The sequence below is a fragment of the Suricata suricatta genome, chromosome 13 (genome assembly GCF_006229205.1).
Source record: "Suricata suricatta isolate VVHF042 chromosome 13, meerkat_22Aug2017_6uvM2_HiC, whole genome shotgun sequence".
Classification (NCBI taxonomy): Eukaryota; Metazoa; Chordata; class Mammalia; order Carnivora; family Herpestidae; genus Suricata; species Suricata suricatta.
This window is the reverse complement of record NC_043712.1, coordinates 22,065,599-22,092,430: the sequence shown is the minus strand read 5'-3', so window position 1 is coordinate 22,092,430 and position 26,832 is coordinate 22,065,599. Positions and strand designations below refer to the sequence as shown.

At 39.4% G+C, this 26,832-nt stretch overlaps 1 protein-coding gene across 1 annotated transcript in view; it reads right to left on the bottom strand.

The window, feature by feature from the left end:
- Window positions 1–26,832, bottom strand: part of SVEP1 (sushi, von Willebrand factor type A, EGF and pentraxin domain containing 1) — a 195,044-nt gene that overhangs the window by 104,609 nt on the left and 63,603 nt on the right. The window contains exons 7-13 of the mRNA XM_029919633.1: window positions 19,626–19,805; window positions 12,908–13,105; window positions 10,154–10,272; window positions 6,706–6,835; window positions 3,523–3,630; window positions 2,405–2,536; window positions 1,374–1,568 (exon numbers count right to left, since the gene is read on the bottom strand). Coding sequence (XP_029775493.1) covers window positions 1,374–1,568; window positions 2,405–2,536; window positions 3,523–3,630; window positions 6,706–6,835; window positions 10,154–10,272; window positions 12,908–13,105; window positions 19,626–19,805 — 1,062 coding nt within the window. The remainder of the gene's footprint in view (window positions 1–1,373; window positions 1,569–2,404; window positions 2,537–3,522; window positions 3,631–6,705; window positions 6,836–10,153; window positions 10,273–12,907; window positions 13,106–19,625; window positions 19,806–26,832) is intronic.

The following is a 26,832-nucleotide window of genomic DNA, read 5'->3' as shown; positions in this document are numbered from 1 at the left end:
GTGGGACCATTAGAAAAACAAGGGATGACAGTTAAGAAAAGTTTCTAGGCATTAATTGATCATAGTAAACCACGAGCCAAGCAGCACTGGACCCAGTTACTAACCCAGTGATTAGTTTGCTGTGATACAGTATTCTTTAGCTTACAACCACATTTAAAAAATGAGTATTTAAGGGAAAAAGAGATGTAAAATTTTTTAAATTATATTTCTGGGAATTTTTGAAATATTCTGCTGGGGTCAAATATATTTCTTATGTTTATATAAGTATGTATATGTTTATATAAATTTATATGTTTATAAAAATTTGTTGATAAATATGAATCATATCTGTTTATGTTACATTTTTAACCAATAGACATTGAAATTTTTCTAAATATTATGTGCAATCATATTCCTTGAAAGTGTAATTTCCACAGAGAACTTCTCCTTGGATCAGAAGTGTGCATGATTAGACTTAGTATGATGTCCCAAAATATTCAGAGACAATGCCTCTTAATAGCATCAGTACTAAAATCCTACTGTCTAAATCTGTGATAGAGGTGAATGATATTGCTTCTAATTACTTCCCTCATTTGGGGAGAAAAATAACTCAAGTAAGCTTTACCCTTTTTCCAAGATACTGGCATTTAAACTCCATCTATGGTACTGGATCAAATATTAATTCCAAAGAATATTTATTTACACTCAACAAAGATATTGGTTGCTTTCATAACAACACACATATTTAAGATTCTAGAATAGCTCTAAATCTAAATCAGATCTAAAGAGAATGTGACTGATCTTTCATTCCGTCACACATGCTGGATCTTACTTTAAATATAAGCTCTTCTGCAGACTATAAGATTATACTTTAAGTTCAAGTTTATAGATCAAGACCAACATGTCTCTTCAGATATTTCTGGGAAATAACAATAAGAGGGCCAGGATGGTTTTGCTTTAAACTGAATCTTGTCCTGCAGCAATTCAACCAATAACCAGTCTCTGAGGGGGCTAACATTTTAAATCAAGGGATGAACATTTCTCTTATCCACAGACATTTCAAACATATGACACCATTTTTTCCTAATCCCTATTATAAGGCAGTTTTCCTCTTTTCAGTGGTCAGAAATGTACACACACCCTGAGGAGCCTGGGTGGCTCAGTTGGTTAAGTGTCCAACCCATGATTTCGGTTCACAGCTCATGAGATGGAGCCTCGTGTTAGGCTCTGTGCTGACAGCATGGAGCCTGCTTGGGATTCTCTGTCTCCCTCTCTCTCTCTGCATTTCTCTTTCTCTTTCTTTCTCAAAATGAATAAACATTAAAAAAATGTACACACACCCAAATACATACTCACATATATGAAAGTAATCCAGAATAAACATTAAAACTTACTAGCACAGTCTGGCCATTCAATGGAATATGGCGGCCTCCATATACCATCTTCATAAGCACAGTAATAATTCTCAGTAGATCCTTCTGTGAAATCATAGCCCTCCAAGCATCTTAATGTGCAGTTAACTCCAGCGCTATCTTTAGTGCATATAAAATCCCCATTGATTGGTGTGAATGGAACTTCACAGGGAGAACCTGTGTAAAAAATTATACGTTTATATACAGTAGTATAAACAATATAAATTAAATTCCATGAATCTAAAGTGACTTTTGAAAAGGACTCCTCCGGTCCACCGCTATTTCTAGAAATACTTTCACCATAAATCCTTACTGTGGGAATGGGACAACGTACCCTTCCTGGTTACTAGGTGGACAAGCTGAAAAGCTGTACCTATGTGGAATTAGAGGCTGTGCAAAGCTTATGAAATGCTAAGAGTTATTTTTGATTTGGGGTCGCTATTTGTGGCATTCCTTTAATAAGAGTGAAAACTAGATCACGTTATGTAGCAAATATATTTTCAGAAACTGTCTCTTCAGTTATTTAAAGTAGAATTATAACCATAATATTTTGTACCTTTAGTGAAAATGTTAATGAAGCATTAATTAAAGACTATCTTGGAAATGGTGCCTGGGTGGCTCAGTCGCCTAAGTGTGTGACTCTTGGGTTTGCCACAGGTCACGTGATCTCATGCTTTCCTGACTTTGAGCCCCGCCTTGGGCTCTGCAACGGCAGCACCGAGCTTGCTTGGAATTCTCTCTCTCTTCCTTTCTCTCTCCCTTGCTCTTTGCCCCTCCCTACTCACACTGTTTCCCTCCAAATAAACAAGCATTCAAAAAATAAATTAAAAAAGACTACCTGGAAGAAAATATTTCTATTTATCATGAGGTGAAGCAATAATTATCAGAAATGTAAATAAGTCAGTGTTCTAAACTTACAAATCTACTGCCCCCAGTCTACTTTCTTTCATAAAATACAGCAATTACATATAACAAACGTCAACTAGACTTTTCGAGATTTATGAAGAGCATACCTTTGATGACAATGTGGATCTCGCATGTTCTGTTATTGCCCGAGGGGTCAGTGGCCGTATACCGCACTACGGTCTCCCCGTGAGGGAAAAGGTCCCCTGGCGTATGGCTTCTGGTGATGATCAATGCAGCCCCTAGAGAGGAAAGAAGGGATCTAGTTTTGGGGTCACTGATCTGCAGTCACTTTACTTGTTACTTTACTTGATTTGAATGGTCACTTTCTATTTATACAAACCAGCTGGGCACTCAATTTATGTTGATTTGGCCACTAGTGAAAAACCAAAGATGGTATACTATAATATGGAAGTAGTGGACTCAAAGCCTCACTAGATTAAGGCATTCCTGCTGAATAAGTGATTTTCCTTGAATTCATCAGTCTGTTTGAACACTGGAAACTTAATTAAAAAATATATTTAATTTGCACCTTTTATTACTGTTTACTGGGCTTTAGTGAAATCTTTAACATGTAATTCAGTTGTATTTGCTCATTTTTTTCTGCTCTCCTATGAACGTTTATCATTTTGGGGGCATATGTTTAAGAAATGAGTATGAATACACACAACTGCATTAAAGATACAAATAAAATGCATAGTTTATGCCTTCAGGTCAATAGAAGCTTAGAGATTCAATGAATTTATTAGAAATTTTCTAGTCCAACGAGTACAGGTTTAATAAATGTCCACTGAATATGAATACTGAATGGAGGGAACCCAAAGAATAGGTTAATAATACTAAATGACATGTAATTACCCAGGCATTAAAACACATTATCTTATGTGATTATTCATACCACTTAGACAAGATATAACTTGCTTTTCATTTCTTTTATCCTTTCAAAAGCTCTTAAGGGGCACCTGGGTGTCTCGGTCACATAAGCGTCCAACTTCAGCTCAGGTCATGATCTCATGGTTCAGGAGTTCCAGCCCTGCATGGAGCTGTCTGCTATCAGCACAGAGCCCGCTTTGATCGGATCCTCTGGCCCCCCTCTCTCTGCCCCTCCCCCACTCAAGTGCACGCTTTCTCTCACTCTCTCTCAAAAATAAACATTTTAAAAAAGGCTTTTAAAAATGAAATAAAATTCAGTGTTCCCATGCCGACCGCAAAATCCCCGCGCTCGCACCTGAGTTGTCGGAGAACTGAGGCTCATCCCAGGTCGCAGCACGCTCCTTCTCCGAGACCTGCATGGGGGGCGGGGACCTGCACCAGTCTATGCTGGGCGGTTCTGCATCTACAACACAGGAAAGCGGAGAAAGAGGTCACAGGAGAGAGACCTGGTGCCTAAAACCACCTGTGCACGGTGGTGTCAAAGGCAGTTGTGGATGCGGTGGACACTGCACCCACAGTAGTTGAGCTAATGGACCAGGAAGTGAAGAGATCCTTCCAGAGAAGTGGAAGGAGCAAAATGGCCAGACCTAAGAGTCCGCAAATGTAAGGGACTTATCCAGTTCCTTAAGCTAGAAAACTGCAACTGCAGGCATCCGGACCAGGGCGTTTCTATCCGTGATATAAGAAAACAGACATTCGGATATTAAATGAGCTGTATCTGTGAGAATAAAGAGATTTCTGTCTTATACTAAGTCTTATGAATAAATTCCATTTTCCTCTTTTTCCTCATGCTTGTCATTTCATTAGCGTAATGCCTCTGGTTGACTACTTTCCTAGACTGTAAAGTCTTGGGACCGGTGACAAAGTCTCTCCTCCTCACAGTTAGGTTTCCATTGCATAGCATAGCACCTGGCCCGTCACACATGCTCAGAAAAACTTGCTGAACAAAGGAAAAAGTGAAAAAATGCTGAGTGGAGGTCTGTGGGCTTGAGGAGTGACCCAATCAGGTCGATTTACAGTTACACTGATGAATCTGGCAGTATTTACTATTTTCCCAACAGACATTGCAAATAGGTTCTTTCCAGGATTTTCTACACTAACCTGATTCTAGACAAACATTTTAAAGTTGAATTTCAGGTACAAGAGAGCACTAAGACTCTGTCAATTACTGTCAAAAGAACGGGAGTTACTAGCAGACACACTGTCTGCATAGAAGAGAGAGAAAGCCTATTTCAAAGCAAGTGAGGCAGTATTCCCTGGACTGCTAAGCCAAAGCCTTCCTGCTTCCTCTCTTTATCAGTAAGACACCCACACCCTGTCATCTGAGGAAACACGAAAGTGTAGGCTTTAGAATATTGTCTCTGTCTTTCTCTCTCTCTCCCCTCCTTCTCTCCTCATCTCCCTCTCTCTCACCTTCTCCCACTTCCTCTTCTTTCCCATGTCACCTCTCTCTGTCGTAATCTGAAAACCCAGCTAGTGTCTAGCTGTATTTGCTCATACAACTAGATATAATTTGCTTTTCATTTCTTTTATCCTTTCAAAAGCTCTTAAGGGGCACCTGGGTGTCTCAGTCACATAAGCGTCCAACTTCAGCTCAGGTCATGATCTCATATTTTACATTTCGCTGTGCTCTTTACTGTGAAACATTAAAACTTGGCAAATGTTTGAGTTGCCTGGGTGGCTCAGCCAGTTAAGCCAATGACTGTGGCTCCAGGCATGAGCTCACTGTTTGTGGGTTCAAGCCCCCTGTCCAGCTCTGTGCTGACAGCTTGAAACCTGGAGCTTGCTTGGATTCTGTGTCTCCTTCTCTCTCTGCATCTCCCCAACTTTTGCTCTGTTTTTTTCTCTCTCTTTCTCAAAAATAAATAAACATTAAAAAATTAAAAAAAAAAACTCGGCAAATGCTTGACCCACAATGCCATGTTTAAGTTCACAACACCATAAAAAACAAATCCAGCATCTTTTTCACATGACTGGCAAAGCTCATGCTTAAAACAAGTGAAAAAGCATTTAAAAAACCTAAGCACTCTGAAAAGAGTTACATGGATTTTTACTTGAGCCTCTTTCTATGCACTTTTACCAAAACCTATCATTTCTAGAGTAAGGAACCAGTCTGATATACATTAGTTATTTCAAAAAGTTATTTAAAATTCTTAAAATATAAAATGAACTTAATGTATTGAATTTTTAAACAAACATATTAACATACATGAGGCGAATATACTAAATGTCAATATGTTTACATAGAACTTAATGTGAGTCAGGCACTAGTTCAAGTGGTCTATGTATTTTAACTAATTAAAAACCTCACAATAACCCTATGATGTAATATGCTAATTGATTCTATTTTTGGATGAAGCAGATTGGGTTCAGAGTCTGTGCCCTTGACCATTATAGACTGCTACATATCCTATTTCTCCATGTATTACATCTTGGTGGTGGGTATCTGGTATCTACTGAATATCTACTAAATGAGCTGAAAGCACATAGACCAATTGGAAGAGAAAGAAGTAAAGCAGCTCCCCACCCAAAATAAGGACTGATCTACAGTAGTGGTTGTGGGAGTGAAGAGACTAGGGCAGACCTCAGAAACAATAAGTAGATGAAACCAGAAGAACTTGACAACTAATTGAATGCTGGTGATGGAAGGGGAGGAGTCAAGGATGACTTCCAGGTTTCTGCACGGGAGGGAGGAGGTTGGTTGTGCCATTCTGAGCTAAGAAATATACTAGGTTTGGGTGAGTCTGAAATGCCAGTAACACATTTACATGGGATTGTTGAATAAGCAGTTCTATGTATTGGTTTGAACTTCAGAGAATAGATCTGAGCTTGAGAGAGAAATCTGGAAGTTGTCAGTTAACGAAATCACCAGGAAAACTAGAGAGAGAAAAAGAGAAAAGGGCTAACGCTGGAACCCTGGGGATGATCCACATCTGAGAGTCAGTCTGAGGAAGAGAAGCCATGTAGGACAGGGATAAAGAAGGAGAAATGAGAAAAATGAATTGTGGAACCAAGACAGACTGGTATCAGATAAGTTAGGGAAGGAGACAGCGTTGATAAGGAGACTGTGGTTAATAATGTAAAATCTAAGGAAAGATTATGTAATATAAGAATGAAAAAGTGTGCAGTAGAGGTAACTCTAGAGACCACTGGGTGTCTCAGATGAAAGTAGTTTGTGTGTGAGTAAAGGGGATGAGAGTGACTTGAGTAACTTTGAATACAAATGGCTGTTGAGACAAAAGAGATGACAATTACTGGGAACTTTTCAAAAGGCTCATATTGGAAGAAATGGGGGGGGGGAGGCAGTGACATTTAAAGAGTATGTAGGTTTCAAAGAAGGAGTGGCCTGAGCAGGTTTGAATGCCAGCGGGGAGAATGTGGGGGGGGAGGGGAGGGAGCTGTTGAAGATAAGGGAGAAGCCAAGCCCTTGGGGTACTGGTTATTTTCACAATCCTGCTCAAGTAATTCTGTGACTTACCAATAACCTTGACGTGGAAAGTGCAGCTGGCTTGGTTGCTGGATAGGTCAACTGCTGTATATGTGATCGCAACATCTCCGATTGGGAAAAGGTAAGGTGGGGTGAAAGCTGGATGGACACGGATTGACACCTTTCAGAGATAAATAAATATTTTTGAAGGTTAAGGTTAATGTCGATAGTATATGTATTCTTCTTATATTTAAATATTAGGGAAAATTAAATTTAAAATGACAATATTTCATATATATAGTGAATTGGAAAAAAAAATCAGGCACAGCCTTTTAGTGTGTTTCTTTCCAGACTATTCTGTTTGCATAGTTTGTGCAGTTGACATACATATGGAATATTATTCTTTGTTTTTTAAACATAATATCTTAAAATACTCTTTATTCGGGTGTTAAAGTCGGTTAAGCATTCAACTTCGGCTCAGATCATGATCTCACAGTCCATGGCCTCAAAGCCCCCTGTCAGGCTCCATGCTGACAGCTCAGAGCCTGGAGCCTGCTTCGAATTCTGTGTCTCCCTCTCTCTCTGTCCCTCCCCTGCTCGTTCTCTGTCTCTGTCTCTCAAAATAAAGACATAAAAAAAATTTAAAAACACTCTTTATTCTGTTACATAGTCTTTAGAATTTAGGATTACTTTAAATGTCTCTGTAATTTCCTATAGAACAAATAGATGGTGATTTTTAAAAAATCTATTGAAGGACATTTAAATTGATCTAAAATTTATATTGCAAACAGTACTGGTGTGAACAGTTTTGTACAGGTAATTCTAAAATATTTTTATTATGTCTTTATAATAAATTTCTAGAACAGAATTACTAACCTCGAAGTCACTAACAATGTATTGATAGATAATACAAAATTTCTTTCCCAAAACATGCTAGTACTTTGAATTCCCATTTGTCAGTATTTGACAGTCAGTGTGAAAGTTCCCACTCTAAGTCTCTGACTTTTATTACCTACCATTACTTTCTGGTGACTCAAAAATATGACACCTGGTCATTGTTTTAATTCACAGTTTCTTAATGCCTTATACTGATTAAATTCTCATACATTTGCATGATATGGAAATATGGATATATTCATTCCTTTTTTTTTAGAGTTTATTTATTTATTTTGAGAAAGAAAGAGAGACTGAGAGACAGCAGTGCACACATTTAGGCAGGGCAAGGGTGGAGAGGGAGGGAGAGAGAATCCCAAGCCGGCTCTGTGCTGTCAGCACTGAGCTCTATGCGGGCCACTAACCCAGCAACCACAGGACCATGACCTGAGCCAAAATTAAGAGCAGGATGTTTAACCTACTAAGACACCCAAGCACCCCATTCATTTCTTTTTGAATTATATGCTTGCCTTCTTAGTCCATTTGAAAATTATGTTACAAAAATACATTTACATTAACACGTTAGGTGATACATATTCTAACCTTTGACGTTTGAAGCATTTTTTTCTCCAGTTTGCTATTTGTCTTTAATTTAGAAAATTTTTAGAATACAAATTTAGAAATACTTCTGTAGTAAAATACACTTGTCTTTTCAATTGTGCTTTTAAAAATATTTCAACACACAGATGCCATATTTAGCGTGAATTCTCATTGGATCCTGAAATATGTCCCTGTCCTCTTCCCAGGGCTTGATGCTGATCATGATGAAGGTAACAACCGTGCATGCTTTCGTGGGCCTTTTAATGAGAAGCAGAAACCACACATGATGGACTGATCACTCAACACATATACCAGCTGCGGTACATTTAGGCCTGGATGTCACATTTGCACTTTTAAATTCACATTTAAAAGATACCTTGTCTTTCATTACCTAATATACCATATGATCTCATTTAATACAGAATCTAAGAAAACAAAACAACCTCATAGATACAGAGGGCAAATGGTGGCTGTCAGAGGTGGGGTGGGGGTAGGGGTGAGGGTGGTGAAATGGCAAAGGGATCAAAAGGTACAAACTTCCATTTATAAAATAGAGAAACCTGCTAGATGTGTGATGGGTATTAAGGAGGGTGCTCGTGCCTGGGTGGCACAGCTGGTTAAACATCTGACTTCAGCTCAGGTCATGATCTCATGGTTCCTGAGTTCAAGCTCTGCTTTGGGTAAGCCCCACTTCTTTCTCTCCCTCTCTCTGCCCCTTGTGGGATTTCTGTCTCTCTCTCTCTCTCTTTCTCTCTCTCTCTCTCTCTCTCTCTCTCTCTCTCTCTCTCTCTCTCTCTCTTCTCTCTGCCCTTGGCTCACTTGCACCCTCTCTCTTGGAAAAAAAAAAGGAGGGCACTTATTATGATGAGCACTGGGTATTGTATATAATTGATGAATCACTAAATTCTACTTCTGAAACCAATACTGCAGTTAACAGGAATTTAAATAAAATTTGAAAACAAAAATAAATAAATAAATAAAAATAAATAACATAAAATAAATAAAAACTAAAAAAATAAGGGTGCCTGGTTGGCTTAGTTGGTTAGGCATTCGACTCTTGACTTCCGCTCACGGTTTGTGGGTTCGAGCCCCACATCAGGCTCTGTCCTGACAGTGCGGAGCCTGCTTGGCATTCCCTGTCACCCCCCTCTACTCAAAAATAAATAAATAAACATTAAAAAAATATTTTTTAAAAATCCCTCCAAAAAGGAAGCCGGTTTTACACAACACACACATGCACACCCACACACACACATAATTGATCAATCGATCCTGGGAATGTAATGTACAGCATGGTGACTATAGTTCATTCTTTTTAAAGTTTCCTTGATTATAAGTATTTTCATCATGATTATCAGAACAGTGTGTGTGTGTGTGTGTTGTGGGCCCTGCCCCAACATAGACTGGCTGGCGTGATTTGTACATACTTACAGGCAGCTGTGAAAACAACGCACCATCAAGTATCTTCGTGTATATGAATACTAACAGTACAGGTTCAAGGGGAGTTAAATGCTAAATTAATTCCTTTTCCATCTGATGGATAATTATCTCAAGTTACTGTATATATAATATTAAAATATTATATTCTGAATAAAATACTGTGTTGGAAAAAGCTGAGTTAATGACACTGAAATCTCCCTCACCTTGGCCAATATGCAATCATTTGGGCCTCACAATTTAAAAGATATGTTCATAAATAGGAGTTAAGATCGTTTCCATATCTTCTTTTTCTTAAAAGATCATTGGAGCCTAGTAAAAGGCAAAGAATTCTTAGTCAAGTAATCTTAGTGGATACATAATACAGGTCCATGGAATAAAAGTTTCCATTTTAGAGATTGTTTTCTGATTTCTAGTTAAAAATTCAAGGCTAATCATTCTTTTATCCAATGGAGTATTACTATTTACGAGTAGAGTTTTTACAGAAAGTACGATCACGAGGGTATTAGTAAATCTTCAATATCACACATATTTGCCGTGCAATTTAGAACCCATTTGACAAGGATGCAAATATTTGCACAAACCTTACCTTTTCCCCGGAGTTGTCTTTAGCTGTGGGGATTTGCCAGGTGATGTTGGCAGAGTCTTGCTGTTCCTGAGTCTTCGCCTCAATGTCCTTGGGACAGCTGATCTGAGGAGCCTCCACATCTGACTCAGAAAATGCACAAACCAATGAATAGATTGATATGTAATTCTAAGTCATTTAAGAAAGAGGTAAAAATATATGAATACTCTGTGACTCATTTTTTTGGTTTGTTTTGAGAGAGGAGAGAGCGAGAGTGGCGGAGGGGCAGAGATAGAGAGAGAGAGAGAGAGAGGGAGAGAGAGAAACCAAAGCAGGCTCCGGACTGTCAGCATAGAGCCCAAAGCGGGCTAGATCTCACAACCTATGAGATCATGACCTTAGCCAAAACCAGGAGTCAGTCCCTCAACCAACTGAGCCCTCCAGGCAGCATGACTCATTTTCTACGTCCCATTTCCAGATTGGTTTGGAATGTACAACTGCCTTCAGCACGGCTTATGAGGCCCTTCCTGAACTGGAGCCTGCTGACCTCTTAGCTCCTTCATGTCTTGTGGTTCCCCTCCTGGAACACACTCTCCACACTGGACAGTCTCATTCTCATGGAAACCCCGTGGTCTCTCCTGCACCTGGGCCTTTGCCCGCCTTCTCCTGTGTGCCCGAGTCAGGGCCCTCTTCCTGCTTTACCTAGACAACTCCTACTTGTCTTTTAACTGACAGATGAGACACAAGCGCCTCAGGAAGTGCACCCTCCATGGGCCCCCACAGCTCTCTGTCCCTCCCGACAAGACGAACTGCCATTTTGAAATTGAATTTTCTTCTCCAACAATTCAAATTCTTTGAAGGCCAGGATATCTCGTGTCCCACTGTATTACATAGTGTCTGGCACACACTAGAAGCTTGATAAATATTTTTTGAATGAAAGAAAGCAATAAAAAAAAAATGGGGCACCTGGGTGGCTCATGGGTTTGAGCCCTGCATCAAGCTCTGTGCTGACAGCCTAGAGCCTGGAACCTGCTTCGGATTCTGTGTCTCCCTCTCTCTCTGCCCTTCCCCTGTTCACGCACTGTCTCTTTCTCTCTCAAATATAAACATTTAAAAATTAAAAAAAAAAAAGAAACAAACAAATAAATAAATGTTGACTGTGGTAGGAAAGAACCACACTTGAAAACAAGGCTGTCAAGTAGAATTAGCAGTGCTAAAATGTACTGTCAAAACAACAAATTAAAGCCAATGTATTTTTTGTAATGTGAAATCTTGTGGTACAGAGATGGTAACATAAACATAATCCACATCAGTCACTGTAGAGCTAAGTTCTCAATATATAATATAAAAAAAGCCCGTTATGTTATGTTATGTTGAATTAGGTCTTCTGTAACTTGTAGGTAAATATATCTGAGTTGATATAATCTGTGTCTCATCTCCTCGTTTGTTTGAAACTTTATACAATTTATATTTTCTTTTTTCCTGGAGGGAAAAGCTGAGTTAGTGGACACTTGGACACTTTTACCCCACAAATATGTGTTAGCATATTGACACTGAAAATCTAAAAGAGTAGTTGATTTTTATTCATACTTGCATAATACTTTAACTGGATTTGGAATTTAAAGTTTTTTAAAAACATTTATTGATTATTTAGAAACAGAGAGAGAGAGCACGAGCAGGGGAGGGGCAGAGAGAGGGGGGAGACACTGAATCAGAAGCAGACTCCAGGCTCTGAGCTGCCAGCACAGAGCCCAATGCGGGGCTCGAACCCATGAGTGGTGAGAACATGACTTGAGCCAAAGTTGGACATTCAACTGACTGAGCCACCCAGGTACCCCTGGAATTTAAAGTTTATATCCATTTTCTTTCTGTATTCTTTGGGCATTGCAGTATTTCCTTCTGGCCTTTATAGATGGAAATGCAAAGTATAATGTGAGTCTGGTTCTTGTTTCTTCTGTACAAATTCTCTCTGCTCTGTAGAAGCTCACTTAAGACTTTCCTGTTAAACTCTGGAACTTAGAAATTTCACCAGAGGTGACAATATGCTGCTTCATGGCTCAGGGCTATGACTGATCTCAAGTTTTGCTCAGAGAAACTCCCTTCTGCTGGTAGGAAAAGTCTTCTCCAACCACTTCCCGCTCTCCTTCTAGAACTCTTTAATAAACGGACACTGGGTTTTTAAAAATCTATCATTGGTATCTCTTAACTTCCATCTTTTTGGTTTGATCCATTGGGTGTTCGAGTTCTTTACTCTTTCTCCATTCTGAGGGAACTCTCAATGTAGTTCTTCAAATCACTAATAACGTTTTCAACAGTATCTGTTCCACTTTATTTATCCTTCTCTTAGAGATATGTATGATGTTGTTACTTCTAAGAACTCTTTCTGGTTTTCAAAACCCGCTTTTTTACAGCAGTCTATTCTTGCTGTTAGTCAGATGGCTATGTTCTCCTATGAAAGTAATAGGATGCAGGTTTCAATGTGTTGCTAAACTCATGTCTCTAAGCTCCTCAAAGATTTTCATCTCCTGGTGGAAAACTTACCTGATTTCCAGCTTGAACATTATCCTTATTTTTCTATTTCTTTTGTCATTGCCTGGCATAATATTATTGGGGTCCGTAAATCCATCATTCTGAAACAGAAGCCCTCACAGATCATATTAGGATACTACCTACGACTTTATCACAGGCTTGCAGCAAAAGCTGCAACGATGCCCGGTCCCGAGCTGTACCAACAGATCACCGTACCGGGCTCCAGCCTGACGGATGCAGGGGCCCTACCTTTACAAACAGCTGCCTGAACTCTGGCGCTCCACTTCCCAGAGGCGGCGCACCTCACTTCGTCTCTGACGCCTGATAAAACAAATCCTCGGCGACAACTGAGCTGACAATTCGTCCCAGGTCTGGCGGGCTGCTGGCCACAGCTGGCCGGGGAGACAATGACGCCTTTGGGCTTCTGAAAGGTGGGGCAGTGGCACTCTGTTGTAGGGAAGTGAAAGAATGTTATTTGCATTCCCGCAGATTTCAAGAAAAATATGATTGTGCTGTCTTGGAACTGATGTTAAGTCACTGAGTGGTATCTGTTGATGACACTGAGCATATGACAGGTTATAAAGAATGCCAAGCTAGATCTCTCTGGTTATCTTGTGTCATTTTGCCAGTGGTATCAATACCTTGAAAAACTTCTGACATTTTAATTAATGCCAACCGTGACTTTTACCACTTGCTTGCAGTGCATTCTTTCAGTTTGCAGAACATCTCTGGCTCTGAAGTATAAAACAGTAAAAAGAGTCCCACGTTCATGGACTAAGCAAAATATTCAGCGGCCTCCATTTTATGAGCCTTCATTGATCCCATCTTTATATAAGTGAACACGTTATGAGAAAAGTTTTTATTTAGGGCCCTGACCCTTAATGTTATCTTTTGAATGGAAGATGAATAGCAAATGAAGGGGGAAGAATGCAAACAGAATGGAAAACCAAGACTAGTACTTAATGTAGGGTGTGTGTGTGTGTGTGTGTGTGTGTGTGTGTGTGTGCCTGCCCATATGCACGTTTATTTGTTGTAGGAATGATTCTGCCGGCAGCGGTGCTAACATCTTTAGTTTGCACCTCCCGTGTAATAATTGCTAACATGTATGCAGTATGTCCTGTGTGCCAGGCATTATTCCAAGCACGGACTCATTCAGTCCTATGCACTAAAGGGTACTATCATCCCCACTAACAAACAAGAGTACTGAGGCACAACTTTGGGGAAGCTGCCCACAGTCAACATCCTTGAGGTCACCCTGCAGCTAAGTGGCAGACTCTATGTGCCCCTAACACTGCACCACCAGGCTTCCCTCCAGAGATTTCTTTTAACCCTCTGTGCCAGCAAATGCACTTTTCCCTGAGAAATTGGTTTTCTTCTTTGACTTTTGCACAGTATGTGCCAAATGACTGCCGGCCTTCCTGTTCTGCTGTGACGAAGAGCAAAACCAGAGCCAAATCTGTGGTTCAAAGGCAATCACTATGTGGGACTCCATATCCCTTAGGTAGGGACAGCTCTTCATAAATTAAGAAAATTATTATTTTGGCTGTGGTAATTGTTGAAGATTTTGTTCCCTGTTAAATTTTCTTTTTTATTGTTTGCTTATGGTATTTTGAGTAAACATGTCTTTAATTTTTTATATACTCAAATCTACTGATTTTATTTCTGCTCCTTTTATACTTAAGTTATGAAATTGTTTAACTCTCACCTATTTTAACTATATTGTCTTCTAATTTTTAATGGTTTTAGTTTTTAATTTATATCTTAATAGTTGTGAAGAATTAATGTCAGTGTCTGGTATGAATTGAAGGCATACAAGAATTTCATTTGGTTTCATTGGTTTTTCCCAAAGAGCCAGCCAATTTTTCTATATTATAGATCGAATAAATCTTTTCTTCCCAATTGGCCTGTGATACTTCCTTAGTATACGTTCGTAAGTTTCATAAGTTTCAGGATCTCTCCAGTCATATTGATATCTATAGGGCAATACTTGCAAACCTCTTCATTTTTGTACTTTCAGTATATATTTTAAAGCCCAGTAGGAGCTTCCCTTTTCAATCCAATTTTTGTGATTCTTGCCTACATATTCTTCCACTTAAGCTCTAGCTAGAATCACTTCCTAATTCCCAAAGAGGGTCAACAAGAAAAGCTCTGTTGGATATTAAATGAGATTGCCTTTTACCTATACATAGATTCAGAGACCTTACATTTTGATAAAGTTTTATAAAAACATCAAGGTATGTTTTTTGCCTCTCATTAACATTTTGTAGTCTGTGTGACATAGGTTCCACGCACTGCTGTTTAAGGTTATTCTTATAATTTTGTATTTTTCCATAGATCTTCTGCATGTGATTGTTCACTATATATTCTGCTTATCACTGTGTGTGGAAAAGTTGTTTATTTGGTATTCGTAGGACTTCAGTGAACTCTCAACTTTCTTAGTAGATTCATTCAATTTTAGACATGTAATCTACACATGATGATGGCTTTTCATCCCCAGAGCTCGAATCTATGAGTTATTACAAGCGCTCCAGCGCCGAGAACCATACCGAACAACACGGATGATTCTGAGCCGCCTTTCTCTTCCTAGCTTTAACAACACTTCAATATTGCTTCCAGAAGTGGCTGTAGGTTTAGGAAGGACATCTCTTTTATCATGTCAGTTATCAACATGAGTTCCTCAGAATTGTACGGAAAGTGTGTGTTAAATGATGATGAATGGCATTTTTATCTTCTACCAAGCAGCCATGTGAGTTGTTCCGACTTGTTATAGTGAAATAATTCATTTTGTTGATAGATTATATCTCATTTTAAGCACTTCTGCATTCCTAGGATAAACTCTACTTGTTTGACAGGCTGTTCTTTTAAATATGGGTGTAGCATATTTGCTGTCATAGTTTATTATCTGTTTTTTGGTAAAAGCTATCAAGTTGCCAACAAAATAATACTGTTTTATTTGTTAACACAACCTGTTTAGCTTCCCATTATTTGGGGCAAATTACATACCACAGAGTTACTGTTTCTGAAAACTTTGGAATCGTTTCATTGTTCCCTCAGTGATTTTTGGAGTAATTAATACTCTGATAGTATTTCCCGTTTCTTTATGACTAATTATACACTTCATTTCTTCTTTTTCCTGATTCATTTAAAAACTTTCATTTCCATAGAAAATCACACATAATAGCAAGAGTTTTTATTTTATGTGCACGCATTTATGTATGATGTTTTATTATGCTTTGAAAAACCTCTGGCCTCTTATATTCTTTGTTAGAGCTTCTTTTTTGTTTGTTTGTTTTTAGAGACAAAGAGAGACAGCGCGAGCAGGGGAGGATCAGAGAGAGAGGGGAAGACACAGAATCTGAACCAGGCTCCAGGCTCTGAGCTAGCAGTCAGCACAGAGCCCAATGCAGGGCTCGAACCCGCAAACCGTCAGGTCATGACCTGAGCCGAAGCTGGACGCTTAACTGACTGAGCCACCCAGGCGCCCCTAGAGCTTCTTAAAATAATTTTACTTTTGCATTTTTCTTACTTATAATCTAAAAATCCATTATTTTATTCAAAGATTTCCCTCTTATTCACTCCATGGAATTCCATCTCCCTTTATAGCTCATTTTCTTTTACTTAAATATTAGTATGTAGGTCTTTCTACTTCGCTGCAATCTTTCTTTTCCTAACTTTGGAATTTAATGTTTAATTATATCCATTCTCCCTGTTTAATACTGAAAGGACTTATAACTATAAAATTACATCAGTGTATTTTTTGGGGGGTGTTTATTTATTTTTGAGATAGAGAGAGACAGTGCTTGAGGAGGGAAGGGGCAGAGAGAGGGAGACACAGAATTCGAAGCAGGCTCCAGGCTCTGAGCTATCAGCACAGAGCCTGATGCGGGGCTTGAACCCACCAACCACAAGATCATGACCTGAGCTAAAGTCAGGCGTTTAACCGACTGTGCCACCCAGGCACCCCAATGTGTATAATTTAGTCCATATCTCATACCTCTGGTTTTAGAAATTTCTCAATTTCGTTTTTATTTTCTAAAAATTGTATTTTTAAATTTCTCCTTTAACCATTTAATTCATTTATCTCTCTTTGTATTGGAGTCTATACACTTTTGTGTTTTTGTCTAGTTTCATACTTTAGAAAATGTTAAGGACAATCGTTAATAACATTGACACTGCCATGTGTGTTTCAAATAACCTTTCTTTTTTACTGGTCACTTTCTAGTAAAGAATTCATTTGAAGAGTTACTATTTAGTATTTAAATATTTATGTATTTAAATATTTATGTATTCAAATATATTCTCTTTCCTTTTATTCTTCGGAAATTCTTCTCCATTAAAAATTCAGATTGTCAGGGTTCCTGGATGGCTCAGTCGGTTAAGTGTCCAACATTGGCTCAGGTCATGATCTCACGGTTTGTGAGTTCGAGCCCCACGTCAGGCTCTGTGCTGACCGCTGGGAGCCTGGAGCCTGCTTCAAATTCCTTGTCTCCTTCTCTCTCTGCCCACCCCCCACTAGTGCTCTGTCTCTGTCTCTCAAAAATAAATAAATATAAAAAAATTCAGATTGTCTTTTTAGTCTTATAAAGTTCTCCTTCATTAAAATCTGTACCTTTTTTTACATTTCATTTCTTAATTTGCCCAATTTAACTAATGAAATTAATTCAGCGATTTTTTGTGCATAGGTAGTGAGAGTCAAGACTGATTTCTAGATAAGCTTTCCCCCATTCATTTCTAAAATTTCCTTTGCTGAGTGCTATCTTCTTCTATAAACTAATGTTTGGTTTTTTTTTTAATGTTTTATTTATTTTTGAGAGAGAGAGAGAGGCAGTGTGAGCAGGGGAGGGTCAAAGAGAGAGGGAGACACAGAATCTGAAGCAGGCTCCAGGCTCTGAGCTGTCAGTACAGTCTGACATAGGGCTCGAACTCACAAACTGTGAGATTATGACCTGAGCCAAAGCTGGATGCTCAACCAACTGAGCCACCCAAGCACCCCAAATAATGTTTGTTGCTATACCATATTTAGTCATGTGTAGCTCCATTATTCTGTGCATCCTTGTACCATTAATGTGCTATTTTAATCACTGTAGGTGCACAATCTGTTTTATGATGGTGAAACTAAGTTCTCCCTCATTTTACCTCATGTTCAAAATTTTTCTGTTTTGTACCTGTCTATTCTTCAATACACATTCTACTCATTTCTATCAATTTTGTAAACTCAGAAGTATCATAGGAATTATGGTTGTTGTCAGAATTTGAATGCTACCATGAGTGGTTCTCCAATAAACTGTAAAAACGAATGCAATTTCCCTTTGATGGTTACATAAATCACCAAGATTTGCATATGCTTTAAATCATTACAGAAATGTTCACAATAATTTTAAAAAGAACTGAGAATAGGAAAACCTTATGAAAGGTATTATTTTTCTTAAGTTTTGTTTTATTTATTTTGAGAGCAAGAGAGAGCGAGCACATGAGTCAGGGAGGGGCAGAGAGGGAGGGAGAGAGAGCCCAAGCAGGCTCCGTGCTGTCAGTGCAGAGCCCAACTCTGAGCTTGATCTCACCAACCCTGAGATCATACCAAAGTGGAAATCTCATCAAGAGTCTGATGCTTAAGCGATTGAGCCACCCTGGCACCCCTGTATTGCTATTTTTAATGAAAGATTGGGTCCCTCTGAAGAGGAGTTGATCAGTCATGGAAGCAGGGAAAGAGGTGATTCTCGGGAGTAAGCATTAGCACGTACATAGAAAATCTAGTGTAAGGAGACAACATCCCAACTAAAGAAGTTTATTGAGACTTACTGTGCCATTGTAAAGGCACCTTTTTAATGATGGTAGATTCATCATTCTTACTTCATTTAATTCTGTGGAATATCTGCAGAAGCTATCTCCTTTGTTTGGGTTTCATACAAACTGCGTGCATTCTTGACTTGGGTGTTCTTGCTGCTTCTGCCTACAGGGAAATGCACGCCAGGCCTACAGTATCCATAATAGTAGGCATCTTATTGCTAACAAATTGAACATTTGCTTAATAGTAAGTTCCACTTGCCTGTCCAGGAGACATTAATCTCTTCCCAGTTTGATAATTCAGTTTTTCTGAGCTTAAACAGTGACGGTCAATTTGGGCTGTTAAATGAGTCCCCCCACACCCTGAAGCTCAACAACCTTCCTGGTGATACCTTCCTTCATCATCAACCATGGATCCAATACTTACTATACTAGAACAAACCTGTAAATCAGTTTGGAAGGAATTGACATATCATTGGACCTAGTTTTCCCATCTTGGGTCCTGGCATATTTCAATTTATTCCTTACATATAGTTCTTCCTTTTCCTTTTTTTTTTTTTGAAGTTGATTATTTAGTTCTCTACCTGCCAAGCTCCGTAGACTACATCTGACATTTTATAAGGATTCACTAAATGGTAGTCATAATATCATCTTTATTATCATTGTCATTTGTATTTACAGTGCATATGGAGGAACACACTGGAAGTGTTTCTGAATTTATTCATTCTGGACCTGATTTCAGTAGTGAGATGCCAAAACTCTCAAGAAGGACAAGTCAAAAAAATCTTCAGATGAAATAGAATGTCATGGTCTAACCTACCTTTTGTCAACAAGGTAAAAGTAACTTCTGTTTAACAAAGCAAGGGAATCACACAGACTTTGGTTTTTAAAAAATCCATCCAAATTGGCCCCAGTTAAAAAAAATCATCATCATCTCAAGTTGTAAACTTCAGTGACTTGGATAATGGGATTCTGGTGTAGAAATCTTTTTACCAGCAAAAAGGAATAAAACTGCATATCTGTTTATGTACTGGTGTGCCTGTGTACCTGTGCACCTGTATATATGGATGTGATTTATATTCATTATGAATCAATTTTTAGTTCTAGGCCTTCACAGAAAAGAGGAGAAATTAGAGAGGAAGAGAAGTAAATCACCAAAGGCTCCATGCCTTCCATGACTTACCCACACACCGAGGTTCTAGACCATCCCATTGGCTGTTTGCTTGACAGGTAAGCTTAGCACGTCCTTCTAGTATGTACCCTTCCTCACAGGTGACCAAACACACTGTCTTGTAGGACATTTCCCTGGTAGAACAGCTGATGCGGCCATGTTTGGGTTGGCGGAGGTGGGGGCATGTTCGTACTAAATAAAATGAAAAACACCAGGTCACATTTTACTAAATAAAGACAAACATAGTAAGGTGAACAATGTCTATATATCACAAGCAAGAAAACACCTTTTCTTAAAATGGCAAATAGTAAATAACACAACATTATGTTCTGAGTTAGTATGGGGTGTGTTTCATCAAATGCATTGCCAAGTAAGATCTCAATCACCTGCCCATAAGTGGGAAACTTAAATTGTCTAAGGAGTCTGGTCCTAGATGGACAATGATACCTGAAGATTGGAGGTGGCTAGCAAAGGGAGGTATCTTCAACCTTCAGCTGGACCTTTGCTGTGCTTTTCCAGGCTATATTCCGACAAAAGGAAGAAATCTTTTCCAGGACAGGGATTCTGGTTCATGCTTAACTCAATTCTCAGATCTCAAGGGTATATCCTGGGCCTTTTAATGATCCCAGCCTCTGCAATCTTAAATTTCAGTATCCTACTCCTTGACCGTAACTCTGGTCCTTTGGGCTTTGGCACTCCTTTGTTCTAAGACACTTACGGCAAATCGTAGTTCATGATGCTAATCTTGACATAGGCTATAACGTTGTTTTGTTTGTGTGCTTTTGTTGCTTTGGCAAAGAGTGGTGCTTGTGCACCTGATAACATTCTTCCCAGCTCTATTCAGTACAAAATACACACAGCAAGAAGGTAACAACCTTCATGTGATCATGAAGGCCCACCTTCATCATCACAACGAATGGCAGCCAATGAGATATAAGCGGAAGTTGTGCAGGATGTCTGGAAAAGCTTTCTAATGGAGACTCTTTCAATTGAGAGAGTACTTTTTGCCTTCCCCTCTTTGTCCTTTATTGTCCTGAAATACGGACATGAGGGACGGTACCCCATATTATCATCTAAGTACAAGATACTACCATAGAATAATAATATCAGGTACTAAGAGGATACAGCAAAATAATTAAAGAAGCCTGAGTCTCTGATGACAATGGAGCTATCACACCAGCTTCTCTTCCTCTTTTAGATGAGAGAAAAATAAACTCTTAGTTGGTTACAGACATTGTTATTTGGGTCTTTGAAATATCATTAGCTGTACACAATTCCTGATTTCCTGTGCCCGGCATCCATTCACTCTGCCTTTGCTACTTTTCTAGAGAAAGGTTTCTCCTTTCTTTCAGCTCATGGGATTGGTGTGTGTTCCGGCCCTGCTCAGAGGGAGAGCATGTGACTTAGGATCACATTTCCTGGGCTCAGAAGTGAGCAGGTACAACTGGTGACAGGATCCCTTTCTCTACCGGCTTCGAAACCACCCTGAGAGAGCACCCAGGAGGTTTTACTAACCTCCCCGCAATGCTTGAAACGCCCCTCTGCCTCAGTCAGCCTCAACACCACTAGCAGAAGAGAAATATGCCTTTTCCTAATACTGCTAATTCTAACTTGCCGGCCTCAACACGACACCAGAAAAGCGATGAGAGAATACTCATGCTGATCCTGCCTCTACAGGTCACCAAACGACATTTGGCATGATTTTCCTCGCTGCCAGGCCCACCAAGATCTCATAATGTGCCTTAGGATCTTTCTCAATTAATCCTGTGACGCCCTATATTCCTGTTTCTGACGATCTCACAGGAAGCCCAAGGCTCCAATGTTATCCCTCATCCACCAGGGTCATCCTCATATACTTCAAATCTAATTCACAAACTCTGGCACCTGCCCTGTGGAGTACACAATCCGTCTTCAATAAAACCCCTCACAACCTAAACTTCACTTGTGAACTTTTCTTTCACTTTCTTATCAGCATCCAATGGTTTCTTATAGACAAGGCATGGAGAGAGAGGTATCCTCTCTGTTCCTTGTGCCTTCCCAGATTATTCTCTCTCCCTCCTCCTCTGTAAAATCCTTTAGTTCCCATGAAGTGTCAAAGTTTCACATTAAATATTCAACATCCCCCCCCCCCCCAAATTGTCTGTTGACCTCCAGGCCATTTCTCATTCTTTGAAGATTTTATTCTATCTCTCTCTCTCTCACACACATACACAACATTGGTGATTTCACTGTCCATGTAGATGATCATTCCAGTATCATGGCTCATATTCTACACTTCCTCTCCTGCAATAACCATATCCTTCACCCTTTTCATTGCCTTATCCTCTAGGCCTCGCCATCACCAAGCTAACATCCGCCCTCTGACAACAGCCTCCTGTCTTCTGGAATCACTCCCTCAGCAGCTTCAACCCCATCAATGTCTACACCCTACTGGGATCTCCAATCTGTTGTGTGTCCTGTAGATAAAATCATCTCTAAAGAATTTATACTCTTTCTACACATTTTTTTCCTCCAGTTCTAGCTTAAACCTAATCTCCTCAGATTTCCAATCAGGGGAAGGAGGGCAAGGGTAAAGGAGAAAGGAAATGGGAGAATAAGAAGAGGGGAGAAGATAAGGAAAAGAAGGGGAGGAGAAGGTAGGTAGAAGGGCAGGAGGAGAGGAGAGAAAAGGGAAAGGGGGTAGGAAGGACAGTAGAGGAGAGAGGGAGAGCTGAAAAATAGGGAGGGGAAGGTTAAGTAGGAAGAAGGTAAAGGGGAAGAAAGAGGGAGGGGGGAGGCTGCAAAGCCCCATGGAAATTTGCAACATCAGACAGCATGTACATTCCCATCATAAACAGAAATGTGGAGAGGAAAAGAGAGTGCATTTCTGTTAGATATGCCAAAGGATGGTCACATAAACTCATGTGCTCACAGATATAATCCTACAAGCATCAGGAATAGCACACAAAAAATAACCCCTACAGAAAAACAAAATTCTACTATCAACAATAGCACTTCTACAACTCTAAAGGCCAGAAGACAACATAGCAATCTCTAAATAGTTTTGAACAAAGTCATCTGGCACTCAGAATGTTTTGGGGGCTCTAGGTAGGATGAATTTGTCTTTCTTCTACATTTCTGTATTTGCCAGTTTTTCATATCAAGCATCTATTTATGATGAAAGCTTAACTTTATAATAATACAAAAGGATGTTGGGGCAAAAAATTCAGTACATTTTCACTTGATCTCAGCCAAAAGGCAGAGAAGCGACCAGTGCATTTTCAACTGAAGTCACTGTTTGTCAGGATCTATTCTGAAGGAAGCCATTCAATTGACACTAGTAGGCAGAGCATAAATATTGGGTGCATTAATATATATTTGGGATTGATTATTCTTAGAGAAAATACAAAAATCAAATTAGAGGTTAAGTTATAATCCTTTGCCTTTCAATCCCTGGGATGGCTTTGATCGAAATCAACTAGTAATGACAAATAAGTAGACACCTTTTTGCCTTCCACATTTTGATTTTTATTGAATGTGCCCATCATGTAAGTAAAATCATTGTAGAGTGCATCAAGTGCATAGAAATATTTTGCCCTCCACTGTTTGGCTTTTATTGACTGTGACCACCATATGTGGTGCAATGCCACATGCCAGGTGGAATTAAAAGGTAAAATAAATTCCTATGATCAAAATGTATAAAATCTGGAAAACCATATTAAATGACTGCTTTTAGAGTTAAGAAACTGCTGAAACCACTCCAGCTTTCCAACTCGAAATGAAGTGGGTTTGCAACATCTCTCAAGAGTACTGACAGTAAATTAGAGTTGGTGTTTCATGCACATACAAATTATATTGCTTCTCAAATGTTGCTTTAATAAACTTTCATTGCTCCTCTGGGAAAACAAAGCAAATGCAAGGATTCCTAGTTGTTCTTAAACATTTTAGACTCCTTTTCAACCAAGAATGACCATTTATTATCATTTTTAATAGGAGCATGCTTATTAGTTTCAATTAAAATTTATTTTTATTTCAACAAGCAGACAATTTGTGCAATAAATGTTTCTTGATTCACATCTATGTTCATTTGGTCTTTTTAGAAAATAGCAATTCTTTCAAGAGTACAGTCTACTAAGAAGCAGACAATGTGAGACCGGATCTGGTTCTCATTTAAAAGACTAATTAGATTTTCCCCAGACAAACAGTTCCTGTCAAACCCCAAACTGTGAGAACATCTATGCTGAAAATAAAATAAATCTGATATTAAGTATAAGATTCTTATTGTCGTGTGAACCATTTTTCTCAGGAAAATTACTGTTGCAAAATTGAATTTACTGTGATGTTGTGGCTTAGCTAGTTATCATTAGGAAACTGCAAAAAAACCCTTCCTGGCTTACAAATCAGTGAATAAGGTAGATAAAATTTTTTAAAAAGCCTAAATGCTTTGTGATGGGTAGAGAGGAGGAAGAAGGCTCAAACCGATTAAATATTACTTAACACTATAGAACATTAATGATGCAACATGAAATGTGTAAAAGGCTTTACATTTTACACTGATCTTTCATTTGTCTCAATTTCAGAAAGATTTGCAAGAAAAAGATGACCTAACTAAAATGATTCTGTTCCTACCGTTAGATTTCAATTAGAAATGTAAACCACAACTTCCTCCAGTTATCCGCCCTGAAGCAGACGTGAATCCCGATGCAGCTGCCATATGGCACTGAATGCCAGATGCCCCTTGTGTGAGGCACACTATTACTTTAGGTGCTGCTAGTCAAGAAGCAGCAATATCTGTGAAACGATTTCGTGCCACTGACTTTAAGGTACATCCTGGTTTTCAGAGATGTTAAAATGTGGGGGGAAAGTGTTTTATAATTAATGAAATATGGTATATATTTTCAAAGGACAATATCTCAAGTAACTAAATTCACAAGTGATGCACCAGAGGAAGGGAGTAAATATCTTCATTACGGACAGCCGGGCACACTGGTAAGTTCGGTGGTAGCTGTGAGAATGAAATTGAAGGGATCTTGTAATCTTTGATTAACATTATTTTATTAATATTGGAAGATCAACTGAAATCACATAAGTAAGAACAAGAAAGCTCCTTAACAATTTAACAATGTGAATGCATGATGGGAAGTGACACCGTCTGATCATCAATATATCTATTTATCGATAGGCTTATCAATACATGTTTTTGTCAAATTCAAGTTCTTGATCATTCACCAGAGGTATAGCTAAGGGTTGAGAATAAAAGGTACATTCTGTGCTCATAAAGAACTCAGTCTAGCAGAGGCGACAGACAAGCTGATTAATAAAAGTCACGTGTGTTGGTTTGTATTCTAACAAGTTGGTCAGGCTGGGAAAGAAGCTGTCAGATTCCCCCTGTCGTCGGGGAATAGGGTTGGTCAGGAGAAAAACGTGTCCTGGATTTCGGAAGGCAGTAAGGGTCACCGTAGCCAGACTCAGTGATGACCAAATGTAGACATGTCCCATGGGTCCCAGCTTGTCTCTGCTCGCCTCTGTTCCATGTCCCACCTGGGCCTGAGGAGGCCCCAAGCTCGCTGCCTGGCTTTGGCTGTGGGACCATGGAAAGCTCCTCCTAGACCTCCCCATGCATTTCTCCCTTACAGCTCCACCCCAGCAGCCGGGCAGCCTGGTCTTGCAGACTGAGTTGGTAGTAACACCTCTGATGCTCCAACTTCTCTTCTAGATCCTCAGTTGCCCTTCCGCTCCTTCCAAAATTGCCTAAGGTCCAATTCCTAAATAAATCCCTTAGCCCAGGACACTCATGGTAACTGCTTCCTTGAGTGGCCCTAACACAGAGCACAAGGGCTAGAACGAGGGGAGAACGGATGTGTGGACACACAGACGCAAGTTAGAGGTCATCCAATGCAGGCTGAGAAGTTTGAATATATATAGAGGCCAAGAGCAAACGAAGAGCTATCCGACACTCAAACCTGTGGTAACAACTTGTCAAAGGATGGCTTCCCGAGAGGACACGGCCATTTCTTATGGCTTTAGTGCAGGACTGGAGGCTCAGGGTGTGGGCTGTGGAGGGTAACGAGGCTGGGGTGGGACCTTATCCCGAAGGCGCTGTCCACCTGCCTTTCTCACTCTGCTTTGGAAGACCAGTGAGTGGAAAGTTAAAATGTAATGTTTTCCACCCTCTGCCACAAAGTGTTTGAAAGAAGGGGTAGTGATTTTACACAGAGCTTGTAACTGGTGACTTTACGGGAACATATCTAAGAGGTTTTCTACGATTAACTTTATCAGTCATGGGATGTGGCTTTTTTACCATTTGAGACTGCATGACTGAAAACATCTTTCCTTGGCCTTCCCACAGAAAACAGTAGCTGATGTGAGCGCGGACGTGTAGGGTCTGATTCTTTTCTCTCAGAATCCTGGCAACACTCCCTTATGGTCTCATATTTAGAATGGCGAGTAAGAGGCTCAAGTCCGATTCTCTTTCCTTTGTAGGTAATGTTATCTATGTCTAACTTTGAAACAGGCACAATTTTCTGTTTTTCCAGGGCATTCAGAAATTTCGCTAAGATTCTTTCCAGACATGGATCTGTTTCCAATCATTTTTTTTCTAGCACTCATTAGTGATTTTTAAATGAATTTCAAAGATGTCAGTTGCATATATTTTTAAGATTTTAGCTTGGGGATAAATTCTCTTTCATTCCATTCTCTCTCTAGGGTTCCAAATATGAGAAGAGTTTATTTCCCAGGACTATTCTTTTGTCACTTTATCCTTTCATATTTTTTTAATCTTTGAAATTCTGCTCTACTTTCAGAAAAGTTTCTTTTTTTAAATTTTTAGTGTTTTATTTATTTTGGGGAGAGAGAGAGAGAGAGAGAGAGAGAGAACAAACAAGCAGGAGAGCGGCAGAGAGAGAGGGAGACACAGAATCCGAAGCGGGCTCCAGCCTCTGAGCTGTCAGCACAGACCCAACATGGGGTTGAAACTCGTGAACTGGAACATTATGACCTGAGCTGAAGATAGAGGCTTAACCAACTGAGTCACCCAGGTGCCCGTTTCAGAAGTGTTTCTTGAGTTGATTTTCTAATTTGTTAATTTGGTTTTAAACTACATCCATTCATTGTGTCTGCAAACATTTATGTCCCCTTAAGAGATCCTTCTGTCCTTGGATAGCTCCCATTTCTTGGCATCCTGGGCTTAGTTAAGCACTGTACCTGCCTTAGAATCTCAGGGATTCCATTTGTTTCCTTT